Source organism: Botrytis porri (assembly GCF_014898465.1).
Source record: "Botrytis porri strain MUCL 3234 chromosome Unknown BPOR_013, whole genome shotgun sequence".
Taxonomy (NCBI): domain Eukaryota; kingdom Fungi; phylum Ascomycota; class Leotiomycetes; order Helotiales; family Sclerotiniaceae; genus Botrytis; species Botrytis porri.
The window spans coordinates 1,043,579-1,067,394 of record NW_024066087.1 but is presented as its reverse complement, the minus strand read 5'-3'; the positions used below and the strand labels follow the sequence as shown (position 1 = coordinate 1,067,394).

Below are 23,816 nucleotides of genomic sequence, written 5' to 3'. Positions count from 1 at the left end.
TGAATTGTACTGTGCAGTAATGTATACAAGTACTGCGATACGGCAGTATGGAAACAACTCTGGGATGATTCATTGAGTCGAGGTATATGATAAGAAAGCATGAAATTCTGACCGTAGTAATAGCTTTTCTGACGCGAATAGAAGCTGCTTCTCAAAGTATGATTGAAGCCCGCCATGTTTGAGATTTACGTCTTCTCACTACCGTGGTACCGTAGTTTGTTTTTGAATGGATGTTCAGTCATTATAAAAAGGTGTGTGTTGGTATAAACCTTTAACGTGCAAGTGATTCGATGTTGCGTGTCTGTTGTCATCCCACCCCCCTCGCTTGAGAACCCATCTCCACAATTATTCGGTACCACTCCACTTTCAAAACATATACTCAACGAAATAAAATATAGCAGAGGTGCTGTGATAGTCACGCATATCTTTTAAATCAAACTAACTAGTTTCTAATACCATCCTCATGAGAGGTGGCGATGTACTGAATCACTGGATTCGAAGCTCAAGAACACTACAGTTTGCACATGTGAATTCAGCAGAAGAAGTTATGATGTTAGATTAGGGAGGAGGACTTGACAGTGACAGAGAATACTGCTAAGATAAACTCATAACCTTGGGAGAAGGTACATGCATCGTTGAGTGTTTGAAGAGAGCACGTTCCGAACGACCTTCTTGACCTCAAGGTATTACCTCCTCCGTGAAAACTCTCAACACGGCTATAGTCCCTTCCTTTGTGCAGAGATAATAAATGCGCACATTGAGTTTTTCTTTTAAAATTATGAGCAGATTTCATTAGAACGGAAGATAACCTTCTCTTAGATTCTTTGTAAAGTAGCTGTCAAAACATCCCCAATCATATCGTCGCCCTTCTGAACTCAAAAGACATAGCTGGCTTAATAACAAATATGCCCTCATGCCTCACGCGTGCCATCATCTTAACCTCTAGTGGCAGTGGACCCTTACCATTCTTTGGTCTCAACATGTGGAGCTTCGCTAATGAAAAACTATAGTATATATTTTCAAACACTTCGATAACCTCCATAAATTCAATGACAAAAAAGAAATCTGGCAGTATTGATGAGTCGGTTGCCTTCGTCTCCCTTGAGGCGTTTGTTACCGAGTGGTGCCCCGTTAGACGAGTTATATGGAGAGTTGTAACATTAGGGCTTCGGCGTGAGTTTTGCATCTTTTGTCTCTCTTTCTTTTGAGATTTATCTCTTTTTGCAAAATCGTCTTTTCTGGTTGTGATGGCTGTGATGGGTGTGGAGCTTGGTAAGCGACTCATAAATTTTGCAATACCGTGGACTCAATTGGTGGTGCGATCCACTCTGTGCGAGGGAATATTCACTTCATGCGGCTGCGCGACCCAAAAATCAGTTCGTAAATCACATTCACACAAAGTGGAATCAGGATTGCGAGATGAAATTTATTCCATTTTCACTCGAAGTCATGCGCTATGATGCAAGTTTGCCATATAGGCGATTTAGACCGTTATGTGCGAGTTTCTAAAAGTACAGTCTGCCTCCCAAACTCCCAAGCCTCAAACTACCATCACTTTTTCGCAATTCCACGACCAATTCCTTTGCCACTTCCTTTGCTACTTCCTTCGCCAGTCTCAGCCTCGTATTTTGGCTCGAACTATGACAGACAATACATTAGTTTGAAATCCATAGATTCAAGAGGGGCAACGTACAATGGATGTCTTGCGGAGCACTTTGGTAACACGCTTTGTAACAGCTTTGTAATCGGAGTCGGCCTGAAGTTTGCGATTGGCTGCCTTCTTCTCTTCACATTAACGATCCAACTCAACCTAGGCGATGCGATTAGCCACGTTCTCTTCAACTCTCTCCTTTTCTACTCGCTTGGTATATTCGATTTCTTCCAAACGCTCCCGCTCCTCGCTCTCTAGCTAGAAACAGTTAGAGTTAGATGTGCAACAAAAGCTCAGAAATATACTTACGGAAAATCTTGACGGATAGTCATTGACATCAAGAGGTTTATGATAATTGTGGTCCATCGCTGGTCGAGGCTCGGGAGAAGGAGAGCGATTCATGAGACGTGAAGGATACTTGAAAGGGGCACGGCGAATGATATTTCCGTATTCGTTTTCGTCATTGGAAGGCATAAGACCAGACATTGCGAATGAAGGGGCAGTGTTCGTTGAGATGAAGATCGATGGAAGTGTGATAGGATGCTAGTACTGCGATAGCGTGAGATTGTGGAAGAGGGGCAGAGTGACCGAGAGAGTTGTTTTTCACAAAAAGAAAGAGAAGCAAGAGGGACAGAGGCATGGCCTTTATGCAGAGTTCCTCAGACCTGGAGCTTCACTGGAGTCTTGGGGTGCAGTTCAATGTGGGATTCTATTTACCTGGACGGGTAGTCATTCATTCTTGTATCTTCATCATGGAGGAGTAGATGGAACACTTTGATAGGATCTCGGCTTCTTTCAGAGTCGGACTGAAGGGTTCATCCAGATTGTTTTTGCATTTGCTGCGAATTGCAGCACAGAATCGTTCGATTTGCGGCTCGAAATTGGGTGAATTTGAGGGATTTGTCTTAATTGCGTGCTTATTAACCGGAATTTGCGACTTGGTGTGAGTTATCACCACGTGGATTATGCCGAGTGCTTTCTCGTTTGCCAGTGTTGAAGGTGAACGATACTGACAAGGTGATTCCGATACGGCTTCTCACCGGCTTCGATTCAACTTAACGGTAAGTGCCGATCTCGATCTACCTTCGTGTTTTCAAGCTGAAAGTAGATAAATCTCATCTAAAGGGCATATAATATGTCTAGATAGCTAGGTAGATAAAGAGATAGTTTCATTATAGTATCGTCTAATTGCGGTTCGAATGTACTAATGGAGATTAGCACTGAATCCTAGTTCTCATCTAATACTAGATTAGACTTCTAGAGCTATCGTCAATATCATACTAGCATCTGTGTCGAGTGAAGTTTCCAAACCGAAGATTAATCACATGATCATCTGGTAATAGTCCCTGCTACTGGAAATTCATTATTTGTACTTTGGTAGGGTCTTTTGTAGGAAAGAAGACTCAATATCTTGGCGCCGGGCTACCGTACAAGCGAGTTACATGCGGACCGCAATTTTTACATTGACAACCTTGCTAACGATACGATAAATTTTGCTCTGGAGCGAGGATAACTAATTTATAGTGGATGCTGCGGTGAAAATACATAAGCAGCAGGTCCAGCAGCATTCGCAAGGAGCGAAAGTCATTATATATGTTGTTTACTTACAGCTACACAGGCACTGCCTATTCATGTGCGACAAATAAGACAATGTGATACTAGAAAACGAAGAGTGGCTTTCAATGGCACGAAGCGAAAGAAGCAATGAGGGGAGTGAGTAATACCTGGGAGAAGGAGGGTCCATACAGTTTGATAAACGATACAAAGTTTGCCCAAGGAATTAAATTCATCGATCTCACAAAGATTGCACGGTATGTTATTGCCTATTATCCCGACGTCAATTTGCATAAAAAGGCAGGTGCGACTTCATGGTGTGCTCATCTCAATTTCTCGAAGCAGTCGATATGGAGGAGTTGGATGGTCATCGGCTCTTTCCTGGTAAGAGTTGATATTAATGCGCTTGCCTGGGAATATATAAAGACTACTTTCCAACAAAAAACTTTTCCTCAAAAACAACAACATTACCATCTTTAATAAACACCATCTTCAATCAACATCATCTTCAGCAAACATTGTATTCATTAAATCATTATATTTCTTACTATCACTTGCAACAAACACCATCCTCCGACATGAAGCTCATCATTGTCGGCTCGACAGACATTCTTGGTGCGGAACTCGTCAAACAAGCTCTTGCCAACATCAAAATCACATCCATCATAGCTATATCAGGTCGTCCGACAGATCCACCACAAGAACCTAGTGGCCATTCGAAAATGGTGACGTGCGAGCTTCCCCAAAACAATGAGGGCTGGAATAGACTAACTATCGATGCTTCTGCAACGGGTGCTTGTATTTGGTATAGACACATTTCCTAATCAAATTCCTTGATCGTTGAGTAGCAGCTGGGACTACTTGACGCACCTTTACTTATTCTCAGATTCTGACTCGAATACTGTAGGAACCTCAGACCAGTTGCGACTGGACCGAAAAATGAATTTACACATTACGACCGAGCGTGTTATCACGAAGAAATTGAGAAAGGCGTGAAATGGATGGCGAGGCGGCGAGCACGTTTCGGGAACCCTAACTCTTCTGACGTAACTCCCGTTAAGTTCATTTACGTGAGCAGTTCGCGATCCAGAAGACCCCGGATGCCGCGTCAAGATCCGACTTCACTTTTGATACAGGTGAGTCACTCCCTTATATCGAGTTTCGAGAATAACACTATAGTACTAACTATATACCTGCAGGGAATCACAGAGGTAGATGTCTTGAGTTCCGCAGGTGAGCTCAATGGACAAGTGCAGGCATGCATTGCAAAGCCGAGACACATCGTTCGACCCAAGACTGGCAATGGCTTGAAAGAAATGGCGCATACTGCTGGATCGTGGGTCCGAGATGGTCTCAAAGGTCGGCTGCCAAGAATTCAGGCAGAAACAGTTGCGGCTGCGCTTCTGGACCAAGCCATCACGGGTCAGCACCAAGAAACTCTTCATAATAGGGATTTGATCAGAATTGGGGAAAGGGCGCTTAAAGTCTCAGAGGAGTTGGTCACAGGTGAACAGGCAGAACAGACGAGTGAACAAGCAGGAGAGACGGGTGAACAAGAAGATAGGGCTAATAAACAGGCAAACGAGACGGTTCAAATTTTTTGAGAAGCCTACCTTCACACACCATATTTATGTAATGGTACAGCGTTTATACATAGCACTTTAGTGCTATCCATAGCAATATAAATATATCATCAGCAGAATAATTAGCTGTTCGAAAAGCCTGGCTCCAATCTTTATTCCCATAGAAAGTGTCACTTTGACTTTCCCATTCTGGAGTAGATGGTGCTCGTGTATTGAAGTACCGCATCGCTTGACGCTCATCTCACTCTCGTGAAACTCTTTACTTAATGAACGATTCTACTTCCTGACCAATAACCCCAACAACAAATCAAAACTCCCCTGAATAACGTGCTCAGGTCGCACCAGCGTGGGCATTAAATCAGACCGCAACATGGAAAGTATGCGAATGGTTCTCTTGATCCCAATGATAATCGCAACAACTTCACCTTATTATATAGGTATCTAAAATAACCGGGAAATAAAACCAACTTATCACACCCAATTATGGTCACCTCTTTCAATACTCACACTATAAGACTTCAACTATACTAGATACTCCCCCTCTCTCTGGAAACCCAGCTTAAGTCATCATAGCACACTTTTGTAGGTTTCTGGCTTTAATTCCCACGACAGTTATCACTCTAATCTCAGATAAACAAAACAACCCCAACACATCGCGTGATAACGCTCTTACTTGTATCTTCACGAAATACAAAAATAAACACTACCATTACCATCACCATCACCATCACCACACTTCCACAGTCACTACCACAGCCCTCCTACTTCCACTACTCCTCCTACTAATCCCGACTATACACACACACAAACCTAGTCCCACCCACGACCCCCAAGCCACCAAACTATTGAATCCATCAAATTCCAGCAATTCCACACCCATACCCACAACAAGAAACAATATAACACTACAAAATAACACAACACACAAAACCAACTCTCCAAACCCAACCTACAGACGCTAATACCTAACTAATAACTTCAATCCGAATCCAAATCCAACTCCCCCCCCTTCCCCCCAAAAATCCCAAAACACAACGAATCCAAGAGAACTCCACACATCAAGAACAAATTCTCACTCCTGGACTATACCAGAATCACTTGATCCCCTACTCCGTTTTACACACATACACCAATCTATCATTCTGTTCACACCCCTCACCTTCCCCGTGTGACCCACCTCCCCCCTATACCTCACCCTATCCACCTCCATCCACCCACCCACAGCTCAAGAAATCAAAATCAAAATCAAAATCAAAATCTCAAACGAGAACCCCCCAATATCTCGATTCCTGATATCCTCGCGATGATATATTTACCTCTCTATCTATCTATTTATCTATCTATCTCGTTTTAGAGAGTCAGATGAGATAGACAAGATAGATATTGTACGCAAGTATGTGTGTACCTAGGTATACATATGGAATTCTCACTCTGATACAAGGAAAAAGAAATCTAGGGGTTGTTTGTTGACTCTGGAGATTGACGCATAAAAGGCAATGAAATGAAAAGAGTTTGAAAAAAGAAAAGGAAAAAAGAAAGAGATACCTGGGCGTATATCGAGGAACATACAGTCCTCTCGAAGTTCATCACGACTAACCACCCATATACTTCACTTACCAGCATACCTACTCCTTCTTCCTACACAGCACCCACACACCACTCACACAACACCAGCAAGCTCAACCAAACAACAACTGCAAAAACCATGGGTATCAAATTTCCTATGAGCATCTATCCATTCTAGACACATCAAATTCCACCACATCCCTCCCAACATCACCATAACCTATATTTCGCAATGCCAAGTTCCATCCTTTACCATTTTCCTTACCAGAATACTAATCGAGGCTAGACCCATCTGTTTCCCAGCTGCCCAGTTCCCTGGTACATATATATCTTCCTAGCCATAAACATGTAAAAAATCTTAATACTTCTGTCGAATGATCTCGAGGAGGAAATCTTCAAAAGAGAGTGTGATATAACCTAGTAGAAATTGTCAGACATTTATAGCTGAAGAGACGAATGCGAATTAACTTACCATCGCGGTCATCATCGTAACGTTTAAAGCTATTTCAAAACATCATGTTAGCTTTTTGTTCTCACAAGTCTCAGGAATATCTTTTCGCAAACGCAGAACCCCGATAACATCCTAAACCCATCCCGCAAGAAAAGAAAGAAAGAAAAAGAAAACCTACACATCAGTCATCCTCTTCAAACTTATACAACTCTGCACAAACATATCGAAACTAATCGCCCCCTCCGCCCTCTTATCATAAGCCTTAAACAGGGTCCCCACAAAACTATCACTCAATCTATAACCAAAAGCCACCAGCGCTTCCGAATATTCATCCAAACTAATATTCCCACTATGATCTTTATCGAAACGATCGAATAATCCACGCCATGCAGCAAGAAATCCCCACAATCCACAGAATTCTTCGAAATTGATGGTATTGCTGCGATCGGTGTCGAACATGCGGATCATCATTTTTACAGTGTAGGGATCGAAGGCGGTCCAATCGCCATTTACGAGGGCGGCGCGGAGCTCTCTTTCGGTGAGGGCGCCGGTTCCTAGAGAAGGGGGGGGGAGGGGTTAGTCTTTCCTTCTTGAATATTAGAGGGAGAGATAGGAATAGGGTCAAAACATACTATCTTTATCCACCGCCTGAAACAGCGGCCACAACTGAGGATCCGCACCAGGAGGAGCAGGCGAAGGAGGAGGTCTAGATTGTTGCGCCGGTCTTGTCTGAGGCGCAACTCTACCAGGTTGGAATTGCCCTGGTGGAGGAGAAGCATAGCCGCGACCGGGAGGGGAAGCGCCATAGTTCCCTGGAGGATGCATTTGGGGAGAGAGTCGTCGACCATCGGATGGTCTGTGGCCGTTGGGATTTATGGTTTGGGGGAGGGATGGTGGAGGACGGTTTTCGTATTGTGCGCCGTGCATGGCTTGTTGCGCTTGGCTGTGAATGGGGGCTTGAACGGTGGGGGATTGCGCATTTCTCTATTGTGTGGGTTAGTGATGGTTATGCGATGCGATTTGGGGAAAGGGAGAAATGTACTCGTTCTGGCTCTGCGAACCTGTGGGGTTGAGGTCAGCCTGGTTCTCATCTAGAGAAGAGGGGATTGACTTACGCAGGTAGCGAATCTGGGTTGAAAGCTTTGTTGTAAGCCATGTTAATTGATGGAATCAAGAGTGTTGATTATAGAAGACGTTTCGCGACCAATTATTCTTCAGTTGTCGACTATTTAAAGAAGTTGTGAGGTTTCGTGGTAAGTTAGATGTTAATAAAGATTGAAGATTGAAGCTCGAGCGATTAGAGGGGCCGTGGAAGTAAAAGGTTCCCTTGACGCGGCGAGTAGGCTGAGCGTTACAATGGTGGATCTAATTTCAGGTACCTGGTGATCACCGGAAGAGTTGCCGATTAAAAATTGCCTATGAAATTAATTTGATGTCAAAGTATCGTGTATCGTGTATCGTCGAAAGAGGAAGTATGGCGAGAACGACGAGTCCTAGATATATTGGGATAGAAAGGAGTCTTCTGATGTATTCATGGGGGCTGAGGTGAGAGGTCGTCGAGAATCCTCAGTGATTCACCCAGCTGTGTTAAGAGCCCAAGAATGACGAATGCCAATACTTGATGCGAGTATTTTGGAGCCCTGGTGAGCAACAGAAAACAGACATTTTCAGTGCAGCAGTGTATGGACTGATATTGACACTGACACTGACAAGAGATGTCATGCGCCCTTGAATTTTCTATACTTTTATCCTCTCCCATATAAATGTGTACCTGACATGTACCCGATTTCCGAGTCCCGGTGAGCAATTCCTGCAAAGTAAATTTGGTTGCGATCAATTTTAGGTACTTACGTGAGTGTCACCTGCTGCTATCTACTTTCCCGTACTCGTACTTCGTACACGCAATATAGAGTACATATTATAAATTATAAATCTCAATCAAAGTATCTGGAGAAAAAAGTGGAAATGCAAGCAAGCCTCCATCGGCATTTCAACTGATCATTCCGCTCTACCCAAGTACATCATCATCATCATCCCTCCCTCTCTCCCTCCCTCAAAACGCATCTGAAACATAAAATTATTTACCCCTCGCTCGTCAACTCTTTATCATTTCACCTCATATACATATATCAATACCCCCTCCTTTCTCCCCTCTCCTGTCTCAACTATCTAGAGTAATTCCCGAATACGAACCAATACGCACCAATACGCATCATTACGCATCCAATACGCACCATGGGCGACACCTCTCTCACTCCCTCCCCCTCCACCTCCCCCAATCCCGAAAATGAATTTTGGATCTTCGGATATGGGTACCTATTACCTTACACCTCTTCCTCTACATCACCTACCTAAATACCTATATCCAATCCCAGCTAACCCAATTTCCAAATCACAGGAGTTTAATCTGGAAGCCCCCTCCACATTTTGGTAATCTAGAAATCTTCTCCTTCGTACATTCCGTCCTTTATCATAGACTGCACTCTCCAAGAAATGTACCTAGGTATCTACTTACCACCAAAGCCAACCCCTCCCTTAAATAACGAACACCTAAACCCCAATTCCCTAACAATCCCCCCAAATAGATCGTCGTATTCCAGGCTACGTAACAGGATATGTGCGGAGATTTTGGCAGGTAAGATATTTTTACACCATCTTCCCTCTTTTTTTTTCCCCAGAAGATATTTCATAGGGACGAGGGTTCAACTTGAAGCGTTCTCATTCCCTAGTAAAACTATTTTCCTTTTTCCTTTCACATACGAAGTCGTGTAAATAAGAGTATGAGCTAACACATAGATATCAGGCTAGGTAAATAAATCACCCCCTTTCCCTCTTTCCTCTTTCCTCTTTCCTCTTTCCTCTTTCCTCTACCCCCCCTAACCCCCACTAGCGAAGACCACCGAGGCACGCCCTCCTCCCCCGGCCGAGTCGTAACCCTAATCCCACACTCCCACTGGCTCACCCTCCACGATCCGCATTCTCTCCCCCCAACCCCATCTCTCACCCCATCCTCCTCCCCTCCAAAAACCTGGGGTGTCGCCTACCACATCCCCCCATCCCACGTCGCCCAAGTCCGCGAATACCTCGACATCCGAGAGATCAATGGTTACACCATCCACTACACCTCATTTTATTCCGCCGCCTCCTCCTCCAACGAAAACCAACAACAACCAATTCAAACCCTCCTCTACATAGGCACTCCCTCCAATCCTCAATTTACCGGCCCCCAAGATCCGCAGGAATTAGCGGAGCACATCTTCCGAAGCGAAGGCCCGAGTGGTTTGAATCGCGATTATCTTTTGAGTTTGGATGCTGCTTGTATGTTGCTTGTATCCCGTTTTGATTTCTGTTTTTGTATATTTTGGATGCTAGTCATTACGATATATCTGTCTGCATCAGACACGAATAATCATGCTAATGAATCAAGTGGACGAACTGAGTCCTGAGAGTAGTGATGATCACGTCAAGGATCTGGCGAACAGGGTTCGGAAGATAGTTGAGAGGCAAGGAGGTGTCGAAGCAGAAGCAAGTCTCACAGAGGTTATAGATCATAGGCTCAAGAAAGTTACAAGCACAGATGAGCAGGAGGAGACTGAAAAGTAACGCGTGAAAGAGCCATTCATTCATTCATTCCCTTTTTGGGTATTATTTGCCATAGAAACCATATAGACCTGCAGAGATATGCAGTCTACATAAAGAGAGCTTGATCAGAATGATCGTGACTCGAAAATACAGGCAGACTTGAAAACATTTGTTAGATGTTGAAAAGAAAAAAAGTGATCGAGCAAGGTAAGATAACCCCCTCCAAACTCCATGCAAGCATCATATTGCTCGCCAGACCAGAACCGCTGCCAGAAACCACGAGGTAAATCTTAAGCTGCTATCGAAAAAGATGATAACATCATGAAATCCGCCCCACGAAAAACCTTCGCTGAGAACCCCAGGCTGACTTTTCTTATTCTTGGAGAATGAGAGGCCTTGAAGAAGAGAAGAATGCCGCCTAGTCGAAATCAATTTATTGGTTTCCTCCCCAGTTTCCGGCGTTTCCACCACTTTGATTACGGTCGTATCCTCCACCGCCGGAGTATCCACCGCCACCACCACCAGAGTAGCCTATAGACAATTAGTATGCTTATAAAAGTTAAGAGTATCCACGGTGCAACGTACCGCCACCACCGCCTCCATTGTATCCTTTATCATCTCAATTGTTAGTAAATGCTATTCAAATGTTCACGACAGACTGGTCGAGCGAGATCGCTTACCTCCGCCACCAGAGTATCCACCACCTATATCATCAACGTCAGTAATGTTCGTGCGGCCACTGAAGGAGAAATCATCAAAGGGAATCTTACCTCCACTGTATCCACCACCTCCAGAGTAACCACCGCCGGAGTTGTTGTTGTCATATCCACGACCACCTTGGTATCCTCCACCACCACCTCCATATCCACCGCCACCACGGCCTCCACCATATCCTCCACCACCTCGGCCACCACCGAATCCGCCACCGCCACCACCTGAGCGGTCATTGCCGGCGCGCTCGGAGGCTTTGTCGACACGAATGGTACGGCCATCGAATCTATGTGTATATTAGCTTGTGTCTAGAAATTTGTATATTGGAACAAACATACTCAACACTGTTCATCTCTTGGATAGCCTTCTCCGCATCGGCCTCGGGGGACGATTCAGGGTTGCCTTGTCCATAACGAACGAAGCCGAAGCCACGGCTACGACCAGTGTCGCGGTCCTTGACAACAACCTGTATTAATCATATCAGTATATTATCCTGCAGTTGAGCTAATCGATAAAGGGAGCGTAGAACATACTGCTTCTTCAACAGTTCCAAATTCAGAGAACTTCTCACGGAGAGCGTTCTCATCTGTGTGCCAAGCAAGGCCACTAATTGAGAATGTCAGTCAATCTGTCAAGTGATGGTTTGAATGGAATGTAACAATTTGGACTTACCCAATGAATAATTTAGACATGATAGATAATTCTCGAAAACCTGGCTGAAAGTCTCAATGTCCGCACGCATTCACACAAAAAGAATCGCGCCATTTCAGGCGGAAGTTGTGTATACGAGAAACGGACGGAACACACAAAGAAAGATACATCGAGGCAAAAACAGGAATCCGCAAAACGGAGATGTGGAATGGAAGGGTGATGTGGAATGAATTTGGAAGCAAAATCGCAAAAGACAGTTAAGTCAGCTAGCACAAGCAGGAGAATCGGACGAACTTCTTGAAGGATTAGAGTGTCGAGATGAAATGATGAAATATCGAGATTTCTTTGTTGGTTGGTTGGTGGGTGTTTGGTAAAAGGTATCGGGTTCTGAGATGTAAATAACAGATCGTTAGAAGGGGATTATTCAATCGGACGACTGAAATGACAGTGCGATCTGATAAAATGTAGGAGTGCGAAGGTAATAAATCGCGAAGGAAGGTATTTGGAGTTGAGGTTGTAACTTGGAAGGAAGAGGAATGAGATTGTAGTGGAAGAAAGGGTTTAAGGTAGGTAGGGAAGATTTTCTGATCTATTAAGCGCAAAGCGGGGGAATTGAAAGAGACTGAGACTGAGACTGACTGACTGCATATGATTGATTATTCTTGCCCCTCCCATAAGATTCACTAGCGTCCAAGAGAAAGAAGAAGATGAAGGCAGATAGATACCATGGGCCAGCTCGACCTTTGATTCGATCCCTTGAAGTCACCACACCTTGACGGGGGCTCACGGTCCACCCCCGATTACGTTAGATCGGCTCTTTCTTACCAAGTTCCAGTTCTCAAGCACCAAAACAACCTCAAGCTTCATCCCACATTATCAACCGCTTTGGATTCTCCGCGAATGCTTCACTCATTTATGATCAATCCTAGATATTCAACCAATGGAACATCGACATTGGAGGGGAAGAATCAAATTCCCAGAGATTAGACCTGGAATCCCCAATGACGGCAATTGAATTATCTTTATATACATCGATTCACTCTTCACTTCAGGACATTTGGCCAGCAACAAAAAGCAAGTTATTCCATCATGCACACATTGGTTGAAAAGGTCAATGGACGGCTGGAAAAGCCCATGGCTTACTAGAAACCTTGCTTTGACTAATAAGGTTATTAGGTGCACCTCTTGTTGGTTGGAACCAAGCAATCCCTATTTTGGCTGTGGTCTATCCTTGGCTTGGGTATCTAATTGACATGAGAGATCTTCCTTCGGCTTTTACCTTTGTTGCCCAATATTAAACTTGAGGAATTCATCAGAATTGGCTGGACCGGATAATGAATCATGTCTCAGGTACCTAGGACCTAGGTAGGCATAGGAATCTCCGAATTTCGGCATTGATATGTCGCAATCTACCCACCCAGATAGATAGATATACATTGCCTCAAGAGTCGGTGTTGTCATACGATCAATCAATGGAAAAGAGGACAAATCATACCTACTCGTAGGTAGATAGATCCTTAGACCCTTCTCTAGCTAAAGGCCAGATGTTTTGAAATTATCGTGCCTCTCTTGTTAACCTAACCCATCTAATAGCTTTTCCAAGCTTTCCAACTTCCAATCCAATGAATGATGTGATAGCTCGTAAGCTTTGTTTAGTATGAATTCCATCATCCTATCATATGCATTATGCCCCAACGATCAAACCTGCAGCCATGCAGATGCTACCGCATTGGTCGTAAGATGATATCAAGCTATTGAGCTGTTAAGTTGCATAGGTGCAGAGTATATAATAATACCATGGTACGAGACTGTGAGTTCGGTGTGAATATCAAAAGGAGCTTGCTATCGATTGCTATCGATTGCTATTGATTGCTATCGATTGAGGTGGGGTAAAACTTGATTCAAAGGGTCTTCTGTGGAGCTCTCACCCCAAAATAGTCCAAGTGCCGTCCGTGCACTGTGCGCAACCAACCACAGCGTACAAATTCCGACCAACAGTTCTTGTCGGTGGCCACATTGAACACTTGCAGGCAGCTCGGAGATGATGTGGTGCATTCAACGTGGAACGAGGAAAGACTTTCTTGAGGATTATCTAGTACCGGTAGCCTCGGAGTCATAGGTCGATGAGGATGAGGACGACGTTGAGGATCGATACCCAAAGAACCATCAAAAGTCCCACTGTCTGATCACTAAAGAATGATTGATATGGGATAGAACAATACTTCGTAGAACAATCAACCGAGCTTTCCCATTCAATAATACAACATCAACAAAACCCGTTCAATTTATTCGCACATATTCGTTGACACATCCATTGACACATTCATTGACATATTCATTGACACATTCATTCATTGGCAGTACATGCATGGGTTTAGAGCTTCCCAATTCAATATTGTATCGCATCCTTTTGCATCCTTTTCATCCTTTTCATCCTCTTCATCTCAATTCGCCAAAAAGCATCCATTTATCCCAATCAAATACCTCCACCATCTTACAGAGTCCAGACAACCTTGGAACTTACATGCATCAGATTCAACCCACGTGCACACCAAGCTATACTCAAATTACATGTTCATTCGGCGAGATGCATACCGATCTAGGTTTCTATACCAAAAGGGACGCTTCTCCTTCCGAAAAGTGTTTGGATTGGAATCCGACAAATCTAGAACTCAACGCGACGCCTGAATGAATTACAATGGTCTAAAGAGCCGATGTATAACATGAAAACAAAAAACTTGTGCTTCGTCTAAAGTTTACGGGTGGTCAAGACCGGACGGATGGTGATATGATGAATCTGGATAATGCCTTTTCATTCGTATAATTTGATGCGGGGAGTCGTGGCAGTGGTTGTACGAAAATGCTAGATAATCAGATTTCTACATCGTTGATGAAGGTAGGTAGACAGCGGATATTGGTGTAACAATACCTACCCGTGGAAGCCTTGGAGGGTATGATAGGTATGATGATTATCGTGATAACTCACATCTCACAACCGCACTCGCATTTTCTTCCAATCAGGTGATGGATAGGCGGCATTGAGATTAAGATCAACATTATCACATCTTTTCTTTCACAGCTGATCGAAAGTTGGACGGGAAAGCCGTTGCCATTTGATGTTTGCACATGTGCAGGATAGGGCTGCAATTACCCACACCGCTATTTATCCTTTCTCGTTGCTGATACATCTTGAAGACATGCGGCTCTTGGTAACTTCTATAGAGTCTTAGAAATAGCTTGGCTCCTTGATATCATTTGACAAAATCCAAGGCAGACGGTCGGGAATTAGAAGACAGCTTGAATCGACGTCTTCAGCGGTAGCGAAATAAGATGAAGTTGATGATGGATGTCGATGTGGTGATGAGTCTAGAAATTCTTTGATATGCTCTCCTTCAAGGAACATAATGTCATAGGGTTGTTTATGGGTATGGAAATGTATCCACGATAGCTTGAGCGATTGGTCTAGTTGGTCAGGCAATTTTCTTAACGTTTTTTCCTGAGTTGAGTGTACCTAAGTGCAAATTCGGTAGGTTCGTACCTTCCACTTCTTCACTTATCAGCAATACCTTCCTTCCCCAAGCTGGAAAAGGAATTACCCACCATGTGAGTTCATCATTCGTTGCATCATGATAAGTTCATAACCATTCATTCCATTTCAATTCACAATGTAAAACGTTTACCCTTTACTATTTATCCCGTCTATCAATTATTTGCTTCTTCTCCAATGGAAGAAAATCATCGTTCTCGCAAGCGCAGACACACTCGTGAGCATGGAAGTGGACATGTAGACTCGCGAAAACACCACAAGCATTATAAGCACCAGAGCGCAAGTCCAAGACATGATCGATTTCATTCTCCAAAAAGACCCGCGGAACAAAGACCACCACTCGCAATTAAAGATCAAAATGAACTATCTGCGGACAGAGGTTATGTTACCAACTGGCTTGCGCAGATTCAAAATGAAGACGGTGTTGATACACCAAAACAATTGAATACTGGAATGGGTAAACAAGCAGTCCTAGTTTATGTCATGCTTCCATGATTATATGCACTGACACCTTCTCAAGCCTCAGGTCGCCCACAGAAGAGTTCAGGGTATTTGAGTTATGATCATACAGCACATAGACCTGTAGAGAGTAGAAAGGCCACAGATTCAAGGCCGAAGTCTCATGAAGAGCACGCATCATCTGATAGTTCTTTACTCGAAGCTTCAAAGATGCCAGTGGTAGATGAACAAAGTAGGATTCCTCAAAGGTCAAACGCTGCTAACCATGGCCATGTCGAGGACACAAGTCGATCTCACAACCACCAAAGAAATGCGCCATCAACTATAACATCCATTTCTTCAAGATTTTCTGTGGTGCAGCCAAAAAAGAAATGTTTGAGAAAAGAGCGCGCCATAAGACAAGAGAGGATCGGTATGACACAAAAAGGAAAAGCAATAAAGAGGGAGCTGTCGACAGGCCAATTAGACCAAGGCGCGAGAAGAGAGGAGATCGAAAAAGAGCTGCAAAGAAAGCGAGTCAGGATCTTATGAGTAATTTCGCATCGAACAAGATAGGCCAAAATCGTTTGACAGTGAGTAGCCCACCTTTAGTCTTGGGCTTCGGGAACTGATTGTGCCAGGTGCGCCCTTCCAATGGCCCGGGTATTTTTCAGAATGGCAGAGCTTCGTCTCCACCGATACGACGAGGACGTAGGTTTCATTAGTGCCAGGCTTTTGGAAGAACATTGCTAACCTACTCATAAGTACCCGACCTCGCTTTCTCGGAAATGGAATTCCTTCAACGCTCTGGCAAGAAGTCGCAGATCAATGATCCTATTGTGGTTCCTAAAAGTCGTGCCAAGGAAAACAAAAAGGCTGCGCGAGCGCAAGATGAGATAGCAGAATTCTTTAAACCATCTAAGACCCCAATAAGGAACCATAGTCCCACTATCGACCATCTCACTTCTCCAACTTCAATATTTGAAGTCTCTCTATATGAGAGACAACTGAGGAAAGATCGAGAGGATGATCGATATCGGTACTACACAGAAGATTTGGCGGCTCGTATTGATGAGAAAAGAACTCATTTGATGGATTCTAACAATCAGCAAGTACAGCCCAATGATGTGCAGTTCTCCGAGAAGCCCACTCCCAAACTTCACTCCGAGGAGATCAGCAGTCGCAAGGTGCTTTCCAAAACCACAGGTACCATTGTGACATGGTCAGAGTCCCAGTATTCTCCTGGTGCTACTACGGCCTCACGTCGAGCAAGAGAACAATGTTGTCAGAGGCAAATGAGTGCGACGCCGGACTCGATAAGAAATTCTATCGAACTAACGGGTATATTCAAGGATACAGGTATTGAGAGTTCAGTTCGACGAAAGTCGAACATTCAAGAGCTTGTAAATGAAGAAGTACATAGGGCAGGAGGAAAAGACATCATATCTACCATAGGCAGTCTAGTTGAGACGAGCAGAGAGTTTTCTAGCCTGGGCACAGATTCTGCTATCAATTCCTATGAGATTGGTCGATCTCCAAGTTTCCAGCAACCAGAGTGTTTGCCTCAACTTCTGCCGCATATGCAAAAGAATAAAGAGGAACCCTTGTCAAAAGAGAGCAAGCCCGTTGCAGTGGGGGTTCGCGACAAGGGACTTCGTAGAATTGTTGGTGAGTATTATGATCCAGATCGTGGCTGGTATCGGGGGGAAGAATCTGAGCCACCCCCAAAATCACCAGAACATCATTCGAAGCAAACGACTGTACTTACGGCAACACCACTTACCCGACAACAAATGGCAAGCAATGCCAAAATTAGACGCCCATCAACCACCCTTCCAGTAATCCGGGAAGCTAGCGACGAAAGTCGAGAAAAATCCCTTTCGTCAATGTCTATCATCTCTCGAAAAGGAATACAGCGAACAGAATCTGCTCCTGTCCAGCCATCAGGAGAGGAGGGAGATATGAGCAGGAATACATCGCCTACTAATGACAGGGAGAGACTAGCGAATGTCATAGTTGAGCCACAAGTATCCGAACAGACGAACTCCCAATTCCAGCATGATCAACAGATTCGATCTAGTAGACGAGGAGAAATCCCCAGTGATATCGGCATAAATCCGATTTCCCTGGTAGATGAAGAGGGGGAGCAGACCCACGAGGTGAGAACGGCAAATCCGAACAGCAGAATATTTACACCTTTGAAAACTGCTTCACACATCAAGCCAAGCAGTGATCATTTGCAACTCTCAACTCAGTCTCTGCCCAGAGGAGAACACGAAAGTTATCATGGCCTGTCAAGGCATCATTTTTCATCTACCCTGCGTTCACCCCAGATTCGAGTTCCGTCACTTTATGTTCATCAAATGGAACTGGAGCAGGAGAAAGATCAGATTACGAATGGTCTGTCGAATGAAAAGCTTGAAGAATATGGATTCTACGAGGGGCAAGAACCTCACTTTGGCATGGAAGCGTATGAAGAAAACTGGGACGATCTAGAGACGGAACAGGGAATGTCTTACGGTGTGGAAGACGTCCTTGAGAGTCGCCGTTATATGGGTAATCTCCGTGAGCTTGGGCCTCAAGAAGCAAACATGTACCAGGATTCAATGTCAAGATACGAGATGGCCGGACTTCGCTACGATATCGATCTTCGAACCAACGACTACCAATATCAAGATGTTCGAGGGGCAGAATATAACCCTTGGGGTAGTGACAATCATTTCGTTCAGGAACCTTGGGTTGAGAATCGGCAAGATTTGCAACAACAACATGAAATTGAGGACCATGGTGATCAATTAGTTCGACCTTCGTTTCCTTCATACCGGGAACTAGATGAAGGCCACGACGGGAATGCTTCGGAGACTATCTTAATGCAGAGATTTTGGCGACCAAATCCTCAATACTGAGAAGATGGAGACCGATTGTGTGATATTTTATGAAGACTAGACGGGGTGATATCAACATTTGGAGCATCTTGGAGACAGTCTATCTACATATCATGATTTCTTCATTATCCAGATATTATATTATCAGTATGTGTCAACAGAATTAGGAGAAGAATCGACAAGATTTGGACTAAATTGTATTGCACCTTGTACGCAAGATAAAATTTGACAATAATGTGCTCATGGTTATTATGGTCTCCAATTTTATCTTGACTGTGAGCCATTTTTGCGAAAATTTCATTCCTATGACCCTTTGATGACCAAAAATTCCTTTCAGGTCCAACGCCTCCTATGATCGGGAAAAACCGCTACGATAAAATCCTCAAAGATCCGTGTGTATTATCATCATGTGATCACATGATCCACAAGGCTGAGGTTGGTGGAGCGCATATCACATAACTCAAGTTCCATTCAAATCCCATTCAAATCCCTTAATTTTCGGTTTCATCCACTCAGAGCGATGGAATTGAATATCGCATTCCGATGAATTTACTATTCTCGGCGATTAATTTAAAGCCTGGTTTATATTAGGTTATGGATTGGATTCGCGGGTGAAAATAGAATGCGTATGAGCTCATTAGTAGTCCCGCTCTGGCATTTGTTTGTTTTCTTACTCTGATTCACACTATTCTCTGATAGTATGTGCACCCAACACCGACCACGAAAATCCTTGGGTTAAGCAAGTGTCATACAAAGAGAAATTTCAGCTCTTCCGTATTTTCTTCGCTGCGATTTGAAAATTGGTAGTGAAACAGGTCTGAGCCTTCCACTGCCGTTCCGTATCTTCTTCTTTGCTATGTCAGCTTGTCTAGACGCTTATCCTTGATACACTTGTTGCTATACATATCTTTTTTTTTCGAGTGGAATAAAAAGTAGTCCTCCCTCCTGCTTTGTGGCAAATCATAAGTAGTACTTTTAAATATTCAAACACTCAAATACTTTTTGCTTCTACCTACACTTTACTACTGCTTGCTTGTATCACATTACATCGCATCAACTTAGTCACACACCAATTACATACTTGATGACAACAATGTATGTATCAAGGGTATCTGCAAGACCCCTCTCAAATCAATCAGCAGCTCAGCTGTCAAAAGCTGTAGCTTTCTTTGCCCAATCTTATGGATCGTCTTCGAATGCATGTACTGCACATGTACCATCGAGAAGAGCATTCACATCTGCCTCGAAAATTCAAGTAAAGGGAAGAGATCTTTTTCCAGAACCTGAACATGGACAGATTAAGAGAACGGAACCTGCTTGGCCTCATCCACCGTATGCCTTTCATGTATCTCTTTGGGTTTTCTGGTTGAGAGCACAATACTGATATCGAAATAGCTACACCGCCGAACAAATGCGCAGTAAAGTCTACTTTGCACACCGCAAACCTCGAGATTTTTCCGACCGGGTCGCATTAGGAATGGTGCGTTTCTTGAGGTGGTGTACGGATTTTGCAACGGGATATAAACATAATGTTGAAGCGCCCAAGAAAGCATCCGATAGCAATGCAGTAACGGCTACAAAACCATATCAAATGAGTGAGCGTAAATGGCTAATTCGTTATGTGTTTTTGGAATCGGTGGCGGGAGTCCCAGGGATGGTGGCGGGTATGTTGAGGCATTTGAGGAGTTTGAGGGGGTTGAAGAGAGATAATGGTTGGATTGAAACGTTGCTTGAAGAAGGTTTGTTTTCCTATCTTTGTATGAAGTTTATAAAACTTTTTGTGAGATCGATGGCTAACCTTTTCAATTCTAGCATACAATGAACGCATGCACCTCCTCACCTTCCTCAAAATGTACGAACCCGGCATCTTCATGCGCACCATGATTCTCGGCGCCCAAGGCGTCTTCTTCAATTCTTTCTTCCTCTGCTACCTCTTCTCCCCCCGCACCTGTCACCGCTTCGTCGGCTATCTCGAAGAAGAAGCCGTTCTCACCTATACCCTCTCCATCCAAGATCTCGAAAACGGCCATCTCCCCAAGTGGGCGGATCCAAATTTCAAAGCCCCGGATTTGGCGGTCGAGTATTGGGGTATGCCGGAGGGAAATCGAAGTATGAGAGATCTGCTGTATTATATTCGTGCGGATGAGGCGAAGCATAGAGAGGTGAATCATACGTTGGGAAATTTGAAACAGGATGAGGATCCCAATCCGTTTGTCAGTGTGTATGGGAAGGAGAGGAGCGAGAAACCGGGAAAGGGAATTGAGAGTTTGAGACCTTCGGGGTGGGAAAGGGAAGAGGTTATTTAGGGGTGGATGAGGATTTGATTTTGGATCTGGGGTTGGATGGGGTTTGAGTTTGAGTTTTTTTTTGAGAGGGGGGGGGAATGGCGTTTCAGGGATGCGAAAAAGGAAGATACCACTCTACTCTGTACTTGTTTTTGGGGGAGTACCATGAGCGTTTTCGTGCGGGATTTATAGAGAGGATTGGGAGATAAATAGATGATTAGATGATTAGATTGGATGGAAGATCTTGATCTTTGATTCACACTCGACTTTACTTGACTACGTTAGATCATCAATTGCAAGATTGAAATTAATCTTTATCATATTCTCTCTCACTCTCTCTTAAGAATGATATAAGATGAGATGCGATGAGATCAGCATCTACATGTACATATCATCGAAGTCTCGAGTGGAAGACAGGGTATGTCGGTAGGAAAGCTAGTCTTCTTACATCGTCGCGATGAATGATTCTTTTCTTCTTTCGTTCTTTCGTTCTTTCTTTTCGTTTTTTCTTCCATGCTTTCCTATATCCCTAGTTATGAAGGACGAACGAAATCAATCCAATCCAATTCAATCCAAATCCAAATCCCATACCTCATCTTCAAAATCATCAATGCAAATATCTGGGATTGCAGATAATTCATAAAATGAATGGATGGATAGATAGATAGATAACTGGCAATTCAATTCCAGAATGCGTGAGGAGGTTGAGGTTGATATCGATGTTGATGTTGATGTTGATGTTGATGTTGATGTTGATGTTGATGTTGATGTTGATGTTGATGTTGATGTTGATGTTGATGTTGATGTTGATGTTGATGTTGATGTTGATGTTGATGTTGATGTTGATGTTGATGTTGATGTTAGGTTGGTTATATTTTATATATGCATCGATCGGTATTTTTGTACGCCCAGCAAAAAAGGGGATTTTGCGGTAGAGATTTCTTCAGATTTCTTCGAGATTTCAGAATTTTTTTTCCTTTCGCTATTCTAGCGGGTGAGAGGAAGATTCTAGCCAGAGAGATTTGATCCTAGGGGTGGGTTATGGGGTATGGATGTGTGGGAGCTAGGATTTTGTGGGTGGCTGGTTTGTGTGATGGTGATGGTGATGGTGATGGTGATGGGTTTGTTGGTGGAAAAGAGGGGGGGGTTGTTTTGTTGCGTTGTGTTGGGTTCCTTGCTTTTCTTGGGCTTATTCGTTGTTGCCTTGCCTTCCTCCCTTGTCTTTCCTTCTTTTCCTTCCCTTCTTCTCTGTCCTTGCCGAATTCATTCATTCTATCCCTCCCTTCCCTTCCCTTCTTTCCTTTCCTTCCTAAATCTATCTGTTCTTTCCCTTCCACTCGACATCGCGTGCGTACTCTTGTATCGCTTTGCTTCCTTATATACAAGATGCCCGATACATCTTCTCTCTTCTTTATCTTTTCTTCTTTCTGTTCTTTTCTTTCCTCTCAATAACCCAACACCTCATCGCATCACCTCAGAACACCCATTTCCCATCCCATCCATCCATCACCCCCAATACACCTTCCCGATCTATTAAACCAACACAAACCGCCCCCTAAAGCGCAACCTACATGCTCTAGCATGCAGACACACTAATAAAACAAAAATCCCTAATCCCCAAAATCCATCATCGACGCCCAGTATGAAAATACCCAACAATACCGATTCCAAGACCAACGATACCAAGAACGCCGAGGGTGATAAGGAGAGCGCCGACGGGTTCCATGGTTTTTTTTTCTTTCTGTTTTGATATTGATATTTTGATATTTTTTGGAGGGAAGGGGAGGGGAGAGGAGGGGAAAGGGGAGAGGGGAAGAGAGAAGGTCGGTAGATCTTCGGGAGGGAAAAAGGGGCGTGGGGCGAGGAGTGAGGTAGGAGGGAATTTGTTGTGTTGTGATGTTGAGAGGGAGTCTGTGATGGGAATATGTAGTTCGAGGTATTATAGAGTTCGGGACTTCTTGATATAAAGGAATCAATCCTGTTGGAAGTCTTTTCTTTCTCCTTTTTCCTCTCTTCCGATTAACTTATTCCAATCCCCTTGAGGTTATCAACTACATCAATCAAATCAAACACATCCCCTCAATCTCGCGATCCAATTTTTTTATTTTGTCAGAAAAATAGGTAGTTCTTAACTTCTGTTTCAATTCCTAATGCCCAGTGCCGTATTCGTATTATATAAGGAGTGAAAATATACACAGATACTTCTCTTTCCTCGCTACCTGGGTATTCTATACATCATTCCTTGAATCCGTAAATGCGTGCGTGGATACTGGAAAGGAGTGTAATGTGATGTGATGGAGATGATGTTCATGAGTTTTGATTTTGGATCAATCGATAGACCCACAGCGGAGCGGGGAAATTGGCAATTTTTGGTGATTCAGGGTAATTACTACGTATATTTAGGTAGAGGTAGGTGGTGGTGGGTAAATCATCTCGTGGAATTTGTGAAAGCGTTTGATGATTTGAAGTTTGGAAGATTGGAAGATTGGGATTTTGGGATTGAGTAGAGTTTGGGAGGGGGGTTTAGTGTATGTGGTTTAAAGAGCGAGGAGGTAGGAGATGGGTGGACTTGGGGATAATTTAAGGTTGGTTTGCATGTGTGTCTATGCTGAAAAGGGGAGAGGGGGGGGTAAAAGGGGTTTGGGTATTTGCATGTGCTGTACTCTTGTGAATTTATCTATTGGGCATTCATTATATCCGTTAATCTGTAGTTCTAAGTTCACATTCACGGATGCAATAAAATACTCATCTCGCCATCGGAAGAAAAACAACCATGAGTTTTAAGTCGGCATTGAATCATCCACCAAAACTCAAAGCTCATAAATAGGGATATCTGAACTAGTGCTCGGCTAATTCGTGTTTCTTCTCTCGTTCGTTTGTTCTCTCTTTTTCTCCTTGTTTGTTTACTATTC

General features: G+C 43.7%; 8 protein-coding genes across 8 annotated transcripts; 5 read left to right on the top strand and 3 right to left on the bottom strand.

Moving 5' to 3' along the window:
- Positions 1–1,551: 1,551 nt before the first annotated feature.
- Positions 1,552–2,137, bottom strand: EAF01_009227 (uncharacterized protein; the record flags this gene model as incomplete). The annotated part of the gene is made up of 4 exons (XM_038917483.1): positions 1,552–1,638; positions 1,694–1,780; positions 1,832–1,909; positions 1,961–2,137. The coding sequence occupies 4 exons, from the start codon at positions 2,135–2,137 to the stop codon at positions 1,552–1,554; spliced, it is 429 nt and encodes a 142-aa protein (XP_038767088.1).
- A 1,646-nt stretch (positions 2,138–3,783) lies between these two features.
- On the top strand, positions 3,784–4,809 carry EAF01_009226 (uncharacterized protein; the record flags this gene model as incomplete). Its single annotated transcript, XM_038917482.1, has 3 exons — positions 3,784–4,010; positions 4,113–4,341; positions 4,405–4,809. 3 exons carry the CDS (start codon positions 3,784–3,786, stop codon positions 4,807–4,809), a joined length of 861 nt encoding a protein of 286 aa, XP_038767087.1.
- Positions 4,810–6,712: 1,903 nt separating this feature from the next.
- Positions 6,713–7,961, bottom strand: EAF01_009225 (uncharacterized protein; the record flags this gene model as incomplete). Its single annotated transcript, XM_038917481.1, has 6 exons — positions 6,713–6,771; positions 6,827–6,855; positions 6,984–7,359; positions 7,438–7,789; positions 7,848–7,866; positions 7,921–7,961. 6 exons carry the CDS (start codon positions 7,959–7,961, stop codon positions 6,713–6,715), a joined length of 876 nt encoding a protein of 291 aa, XP_038767086.1.
- A 1,079-nt stretch (positions 7,962–9,040) lies between these two features.
- Positions 9,041–10,408, top strand: EAF01_009224 (uncharacterized protein; the record flags this gene model as incomplete). The annotated part of the gene is made up of 6 exons (XM_038917480.1): positions 9,041–9,117; positions 9,204–9,235; positions 9,391–9,440; positions 9,609–9,613; positions 9,696–10,123; positions 10,233–10,408. 6 exons carry the CDS (start codon positions 9,041–9,043, stop codon positions 10,406–10,408), a joined length of 768 nt encoding a protein of 255 aa, XP_038767085.1.
- Positions 10,409–10,820: 412 nt separating this feature from the next.
- EAF01_009223 (uncharacterized protein) lies at positions 10,821–11,790 on the bottom strand (the record flags this gene model as incomplete). The annotated part of the gene is made up of 7 exons (XM_038917479.1): positions 10,821–10,918; positions 10,973–10,996; positions 11,068–11,091; positions 11,158–11,384; positions 11,437–11,564; positions 11,632–11,704; positions 11,771–11,790. 7 exons carry the CDS (start codon positions 11,788–11,790, stop codon positions 10,821–10,823), a joined length of 594 nt encoding a protein of 197 aa, XP_038767084.1.
- Positions 11,791–15,353: 3,563 nt separating this feature from the next.
- On the top strand, positions 15,354–18,640 carry EAF01_009222 (uncharacterized protein; the record flags this gene model as incomplete). Its single annotated transcript, XM_038917478.1, has 5 exons — positions 15,354–15,753; positions 15,817–16,167; positions 16,197–16,327; positions 16,376–16,445; positions 16,500–18,640. Exons 1-5 carry the CDS (start codon positions 15,474–15,476, stop codon positions 18,638–18,640), a joined length of 2,973 nt encoding a protein of 990 aa, XP_038767083.1. The 5' UTR covers positions 15,354–15,473.
- A 1,072-nt stretch (positions 18,641–19,712) lies between these two features.
- On the top strand, positions 19,713–20,925 carry EAF01_009221 (uncharacterized protein; the record flags this gene model as incomplete). Its single annotated transcript, XM_038917477.1, has 3 exons — positions 19,713–19,951; positions 20,015–20,358; positions 20,432–20,925. 3 exons carry the CDS (start codon positions 19,713–19,715, stop codon positions 20,923–20,925), a joined length of 1,077 nt encoding a protein of 358 aa, XP_038767082.1.
- A 670-nt stretch (positions 20,926–21,595) lies between these two features.
- Positions 21,596–21,902, top strand: EAF01_009220 (uncharacterized protein; the record flags this gene model as incomplete). The annotated part of the gene is made up of 2 exons (XM_038917476.1): positions 21,596–21,768; positions 21,896–21,902. 2 exons carry the CDS (start codon positions 21,596–21,598, stop codon positions 21,900–21,902), a joined length of 180 nt encoding a protein of 59 aa, XP_038767081.1.
- Between the last annotated feature and the right edge of the window lie 1,914 nt (positions 21,903–23,816).